The 7,709-nt window shown below is 36.5% G+C and overlaps 1 protein-coding gene across 23 annotated transcripts in view; it reads left to right on the forward strand.

Annotated features, from left to right (window-relative positions):
* The window catches only part of PPFIBP2 (PPFIA binding protein 2), a 90,926-nt gene that overhangs the window by 71,125 nt on the left and 12,092 nt on the right, over nt 1–7,709 (forward strand). For 16 of the 23 annotated variants that reach the window (XM_071762062.1, XM_071762064.1, XM_071762060.1 and 13 more), the window contains 8 exons: nt 61–120; nt 1,401–1,495; nt 1,701–1,765; nt 2,009–2,077; nt 2,519–2,579; nt 4,256–4,297; nt 5,852–5,996; nt 7,437–7,469. In XM_071762062.1, the coding sequence (XP_071618163.1) occupies nt 61–120; nt 1,401–1,495; nt 1,701–1,765; nt 2,009–2,077; nt 2,519–2,579; nt 4,256–4,297; nt 5,852–5,996; nt 7,437–7,469 (570 nt within the window). The remainder of the gene's footprint in view (nt 1–60; nt 121–1,400; nt 1,496–1,700; nt 1,766–2,008; nt 2,078–2,518; nt 2,580–4,255; nt 4,298–5,851; nt 5,997–7,436; nt 7,470–7,709) is intronic. The other 7 variants (XM_071762077.1, XM_071762065.1, XM_071762072.1 and 4 more) reach the window with 3 other exon arrangements.

Below are 7,709 nucleotides of genomic sequence, written 5' to 3' on the forward strand. Positions count from 1 at the left end.
TGACCTTCTGAAAGGAGTTTTATTCAACGTATGTCACATTAACAAACACAATGTTTTCAGGTCTTTTACGGCAGAATGGAAACTTGTATTTTACACACAAGAACAGGGAACCAGAGTCAGGTAAATCTCTCTCTGAATGATCATTTAAAAAACAGCAAATTTTTTCTCTCACTTGAAACTCTTCTGAAAGGAACCCCAAAAGTGTGACTGTAGCTTTTGAAGACATGCTGACCTTCAACTCCCAATATATCTACATGCCATTACCCTGAGAGTAGGTGCTCTCAACAGTAACCCTTGCTGCTCCACTCTCTTTGGCCACGTCCTGGTTGTACGTACTTGAGTGCACTTGACCCCCTCTGGGACATGTTTTTTGCAGGATGCTTGTGTGCATGGGATTATTGAGTTGGTGCTGCAGGGAATACAACAGTGCTAATGTATGCTAGTGTAGATGTTCACTACAGTGTAAATAAAAAAAACAGTGTGCTCATAATAAAACCCAAACCTGTGTGGGTTTTAAAAATTTGTGCTGAGGGGCTGTTTACCAGGAGCCATTTTATAGGCTTCACTTCATAGCCCGAAGGGTCAGTGGTCAGTATCAGGATCATTGGCTGAAAAGTGTGATAACCAAGCTCACATCTAATGATTTTTCAAGTGATCGCTCTTGTAATAGTGCCTAGGCTTTACCATAAGATTTGGTGTTTTTCATAACTGCCTAGAGCTGCTGTACTTCTGTCACATAAATTAGGAATTATTAATGCACCTAAAGGTCAGTTGGACTTCCTCCATGATCACACAGCAACCCTTCCACATCCTGTATGCAGCCCTATGCATAGATCTCCAGAAAAAAATCCTTATCTGAAATACTCAAGTTTGCTGAGCACTAAATATTCAGACCCTGATTTAGTATTGCAGCTGGGACAATTTGAGAATAAAAATCCTCCTAAATAATGGATTATTTTAGTGTTTCTTTAGATCTGGCATATCCAGAGAAACTCGGATCTTGTTTATCATGTTCATTCTTGAACTGAGCAGAGGGGACTGCTTTATGATACATATGATGTATGCATACTACCTATAAAGCAATACACTGGGATTAAGAAAATCCTAGCAGCTTGAACTTGCCTCAGAACACTGAATGGTTCAGAAGCTCCTCTGTAAGCAGCTCGGCTATTCCCAACAGAGTACAGCATACAACTAGAAGTGGTAAATTTGTTGCTCTAATATAAATCAGCTTGGTTTTAGTCAGAAGCCAAAGGAAAGAGGTGGGGAGCAGAGAGGCCAGTGAACTGTATAAATCATGTGAAAACTGAAATATTAGACTTTCTGATACAGTCCTAAAGGTTTCGGGGTTTTTTGGCATGTTTCTGTCCCTTTCTACTTAAAATCTTTAATGCTCGCAGGCTCTTCCATCTCTGGCAGTGAAGATGAACTTGAAACAACTTTAAGGAAGTGGAATCTTTTGACTAATCCTCAAGGAGAATTATTTAAAACAGAGGTACTTAGTAAAGATGTTTTAGAAGCAAGTTCTGTATTATATGTGATTTGTTTGTATTGGTATCTCTGTAGTGGCTATGGCAATGTAGATGAGGGCTTGGCCTCATCTTGGCTTGGATGGCTGAGTTTTTATGCCTCTTGGTATGGTCACTACAGACTTAGGAGCAGACACTAGAGTTACAGTCTTAAAACTCAATTTTCCTTAGGCCTCTTCAGGAGAATTGTCACCAGCAATGCTCTCTCCAGTGCCACACAAAGCTATGGAAATCAGGCAAGCCCTTTGTCTCATTTTTCATGTGGATTGTCCTACATCTGTTTAAGTCTTGGCATCCTGTCTTGTCTGTTCTTGGCTTTGCAAGAACTTCTGGGTTGTTGTGAAAGCAGTATTTTCTATGGTAGTTTGCAATATGTAGTTAAATAATATCTGAATCACAGGAATGAATTAGTAGTTTTATGTATCATACAATAAATGTATTGTAGTATTTAAACCAATATATTTTATTCTGACTTAAAGTGGAAGCATTCCAGTATCTTCAACTAATTTAACCTCTTCACAAGAAGAATCTTTGGAAAGCATAAACAGGTAAGAATTAATAACTAACTGAAATATAAAATGTATAGCCAGATTTTTTTATATATAATTCTGCCTTTTTCTATTTAAAAAATATTTTTCAAAGCCCTTAATGGTGCATGTTGTTACAGAGAGTTATTACTGCCTACTTTGGCTTGTTAAGAACTTCTAAAAAGTCATCTATAGATGCAAGTTTTAAAACTGCACAGTGCTACTTTTTGCCTTTCACTGTTAATCAAAGGATGACTAATTGCTGTTTCTGATTTCATCTATTGCAGTTCCAAATACTATGAGTTTTAGGCTAGTAATATAACAAAGGAAATTCATCTCCTAATTCTGAATTATCCGCTATATGCTGCAGAAATTGTGATGTATATAGCTGTCATATGATGCAGTTGGGGCATATACAATCATACTGTGTTAACTGTTGCTTTTGCCTGCCATTATTTTAAGGGTTCCACAGAAAAAAAAGTCAAGTAGTTTAGAAGACTTACAGAGTGAATCCCTGGAAAAGGTTCGTCTATTTGTAATCCCAATTTCTGGTGTTTAATATCACTCTGAAAAATGTCAAGCATAAGTATTCTTTTGTTTTACAAAGACTTCTGATATAAATGGGATCAATGAAGATGGCAGTGATGCTGCTTTAGTTAAAACAGCAGGAGCACTGGTATTAATTCACAGGCTTAATTCCTTTCCAGAATTTACTTTCCAGTTTACAAGAAAATTTTCCAGTTTACATGGTCTCATTACATTATCCTCCAGAGGCTTGTTTTGTCATTCTGTACACTGAAATTGTTCTGCATGTGTAATTATGTTCTGGGAGACTGTTACTGACACTTTCTGTGCTTAAAGTAGTCTTTAATACTATATTATCCACAGCCAGTAATGCCACTTAAAACAGATACTAGTAATGTGATTGTTTTAGTTCTTCAGATTTTCTTAATTTTTTGTTACATCTCTGAGGATGACAGTGACCAAATAGAATGTTTGAAATTTATGTTGCACTCGTTTGATTATGGTCATACATGAGACAAACCAGTTCAGAACTAACATTTCATTTCATGTAGAATCTATGAAGGTCTGTTTCCTTTTCATAAGTTTTAAATATTTCCCATCTTAAATTAAAAAACTTAATTTGTCTCCGTGATACAACACAATAAGGCTGTAGCTGCAGATTTAGGCTGTAAATCTGCTCCATCTGCTAAATCAGAGTTCACAGAGAACAAGAAACTACCAAGGATATGAGAGAATTGTAGCAAGCCATCCGCATGTTCATCAAAGCATTTAAACTGTGTGGCCTAATTTAAGCAGGAGACTTCTTAGTGAAATTGCTAAGACCTCCCTATGCATATGGAGTGGCTAAATATAAATTAGTTACGACAAAAGCTGAAGTTCTGGGGGAGGGAGGTGGTGTGGGGAGTTTTTTGCTTTTTTTTTGTTTGTTTTTTGGTTTGTTTGTGTGTGTGTGGGTTTTGGGTTTTTTATTTGTTTGTTTGGGGGCTTTGTTTTTGTTCTTAGTGCCATGGTCTAGCAACCGCAGCGGTGGGTCAAGGGTTGGACTTGATGATCTCTGAGGTCCCTTCCAACCCAGCCAATTCTATGATTCTATGATTTTGCTTCTTCATTAAGTTCAAGAGAACCTGCAGTAGCAGCACTATTTACTGGAACTGTTCTACTTTGCACCAAATGCAAATTCCAGTTACATGCAGCAATAATACAATATATTGGTGTTTCTGGCCTAGCCATGACCTACCCTATTTTTCTCACTTCATTTCTATCACAGCTCTGTATGGCTGTAGCTGCACACATATACTATCATGTATGTTCTCTTTTTATGTCAGTCATTTTCATTTTGTGTTAAGTGCTAAAGAACTATTATTTACTCTCCTTAAAGTAAATCTACAGGGACCACTCAGAAGCTTAGAAATAGAAAAATTCCTTTGGTAACAACAGAACCTATATAGGGCCTGTGTTTTATGCAGTGCTTTGAACAAACACGTTTAGTGTTAAATATTTTATTGAAAGGAAATGAATTGGTAACAGACCTTGTTATATACTGTCAATGCATTAAATAGCATCACTATAGTAATAAGAATACAATTGATGTTCTGTGTAACTGTGTTAATACTAACATTTGTCTGTTGCTTTTTTACATAAAACTTTGAAATTTCCCTCCCTGCAACTCCGTAGTATGTAGATGGAAAACCAGTACAGCCTGTTGTAGAACAAGAGGTATATTAACTGTAAACTCTCTTTAACATTTATCTGTTGTGATGTGCTGTGATTGTATGGCTGTGTTTTCATTTTATGTTCATTTTCTTTCTAAAATGTTTGCATAATTCAAGTACTGACAAACTTTGAAAAGAGGGGCGTGGTTCTGAGAGGGAACTTTTTTTTGTCTAAAAGCTTTTATGTGAGGCTAGAAGCTGAAGTCAGTCAATTTCAGGAAATATAGTGATAACATAATTTCTCTACTCAACATTTTTGGTACAAGTCAGGATGTATTCCTGCAGTTTCCGAACAAAAGCATGGGTTGAGGAATTACAGAATCAGGACTTCAGTTACAGTGTCACAGATCCCCTTAGGGCTAAAAATAGAAGAGATAAACCAGTGGTTATCTCATTCATTATATCATGTATCATCCTGTCATAGGCAATGTTTAAATTACTTTAAAAATGTAATTACTAAATAGGAGCATACTGTATGTTTCTGAATACTTAATATGTATTTTCAGTACACAGTTTTCCTAGATAAGCTCCTTTCTGATACTGAAACACAGGCCAGTATGAGTTTATTCAGAAACACACAGTGAATGTACACTGCTCCCACTAATGTGGAGTTGCAGGTTCATTGCTTCTCTGGAGAAGCCCATGACACAGATGCTGGTGCCACTGTGTATGTGAGCTGCAACTGCAAGCAAGCATGCATTAGACTCTGTTTCATTACTATTTCTATTTTGTCCTCTGATGTGGACAAAAATTGTTGAGTCGGCAGCTGTTCTGAGTAGCCCTAAAATACAGCTCAGTCTATTTTTCTAAGCATACAATCACATGCCTTGCGCTCAGGTTTCATTATAGAATTGGCAATTATATATTTAATTACTTTTTAAAACCTTGCATTTGCAATGTTAACTATACAAAGGATAATTCTTAAAAAAAGTGAAATTTTCTGTACCCAAATTTTATTGTTGTTTCTTTTACTGTTACTAATGGTGGTGGGCAAACATGATTTATCTAATTTGACTACCTAATAGTTCTGACTCTAACTCCCACAAGATACAGTTGTGAGGCAGAAACACAGTCTGAAATATAGGAGGAAAAATTGACAGAGCAAAGAATGTGTTGAGAAGTAACTAAATGTGTTTCTGGCACTACCAAAAATGACCCCAGAAAGACCAAATTATTAAACAGTGCCAGGGTCCAGGAGGAAAAGGAGACAGCTAGAAAAATTCTAAAACAAAAAACAGATTAAGTTCAACGTGTATTATATTTGAATGTAATTTGTAGTCTGGCTGAAGTGAAAGGGGCATATGAGGGAAGAGAAGGCTGTCATAGAAGACTGTTAACTTAGTATTGGATTTAAATTGAATTATCTGTAAGAAGGAACACGGAATAGATGTTGTAATTTTGAAACATGAACTTCAAATACTCTTTCTGAACTTTTAAAATATTGCATACTGAATTGCAAATCCTCTGAGTTCTTTAATTTTTAAAATGTATTTTATTTTTTCCCTCTTCAAAAAAAAAAAACAACCAACCAAAATCAACAAACAAAAATAAACCACAGTGTAAGCCTCTTGTGAAAGGCAGCAAGTACCAAACCTTGCCAGGAAAGCTGCCCCGACCCATACAGAATGGAGAGCAGGGAATGTATAATTCTCCAAATGGATGTGACACGAACGACAATGAGGACAACGGCATCCTTGGCCTAAGTATGTATCCACACCTCCCTGAGAGGGGTATGTGTAAGGGAAAAACCATAAATTCTCTGAGGGATTGAGAAGTATCATGGTATATAATCTGCTGTGTCAGAACAATGGACTGTGATGTTCATATCGTTCAGCTGGGGAAAGTTCTTTTTTTAACAATGTACCAGAAATATTCCACATTAGCTCACCGAAGAGTAAAGGATGATTTTAAGTTAGAACATCCTTTCCTGTTGTAAATTTGTTCCTGTATCAAATTTGCTGACATCATTGACAACAGTAAGTAATGAAGAGAGACTTTTGAAGATTGTGAGGAAAGCATTCTGGAAGTCAACAAATCTGTAACTGAAATTTGGGACTTGTAGATAGGCTGACATTACAAATAGGCAATGTTTTTTCAGACATGCTTCACTGAGCTTTCTCATCCATTTCCTCAAAAAACAAGCAAGCAAACAAAAATGCACAACCAAGTACACCATGAGTACTTTTTAAAAATGTACACTAGATTGGTGTATAAAGAACAAACCTGACCCTTGCCATCCCACTGCATTTAGTGTGTGAAATTTTATAAACAGCACTAATATGCACATTTCAGGCAAAAATCCTAACGTCAGCACTGTTGGTTGCTGTAGCTTGTGGGGACCACAAATGAAAAATTAACTTGCTAGGTGCAGAAAAATATCAGGACCAGTTGTTTGCCAAGGGCCGAAGACTCTGGTAGCTAAAGCAGAAAAGCATCCCATGTAATTTCGAAGCATTCCTACGTTTTATAAGTTGTGGTGGTTTTGTTCTGTTTTGTTGGATTTATTTTTATTCCTTGGGGTCCCCAGAGCTGGCAGGGTACTGCAGTTTCAAGACTACAATAGATTCTGGGTTGTAAAAGTGTTGTTAAAGAGTTTTTATGTGACTGCAACATTACAGGCAATGTGTAAGCCATGCTAGTATGTCTTTAACTGCAGGATTATCCAAGGATGGGTGATCTTGTAAAGGAAAATGTTCTTTTTCTAGAAACAAGCAATGACTCCTTAATACAGTGAATTAACAGAATTTTTTATGCAGGTTGGTTTGTCTCTTGCATGTGCAGTAAACTCTTACACCTCCAAATCTGTAAGTCAGAGGAATTTGATGTAATTATTGCTTCATTTCAGATGTTTTGCAGGCTTTATGGAGTTCTGTAGTATATGCTTAATGGGATAAAATTGCCTAAGAATAGTTTAAAAAAAAAATAGATAAATTATCATTCCTAAGATAACCTGTACAAAATTCTTGGGGTTTGTGCACACCAATGCATATTCACTTTCACGTCAAGCATAACTGCTTCTTTTCTTTTTGTTTCTGCTTTTAATGCTTAGCTTACTACTTTGCTCTTCTGTAACTTTATTTTGCTGGTGTTTTATATCTTCTTTGCTTCTTCATCTGGCTTTCTGCTTCTTGGAATGACTGAAGATCGCATCAGGAGTGTCAGTGCACCAGTGCTAGGTATTGTATCCAAATGATGTGCAACTTTAACATGATTTTTTGCTTTTTTCCTTTCCTTTTTTCCTCCCTTCCTCCATTTCTCGATGAAATACTAATACCAAGCAGGCCATCCAGATTAAATTCCTTAAGTGCAGTACTGAAACGAAGTAACAGTGTTTGCTGTGGCATTCAGATGTGTTGTGTTTTTTAGGATACTTATTCCTGGTTTTATTCTGTTTTCAATGAAGTCAGAAGAAAAAT

Source organism: Heliangelus exortis, chromosome 18 (genome assembly GCF_036169615.1).
Source record: "Heliangelus exortis chromosome 18, bHelExo1.hap1, whole genome shotgun sequence".
NCBI lineage: Eukaryota > Metazoa > Chordata > Aves > Apodiformes > Trochilidae > Heliangelus > Heliangelus exortis.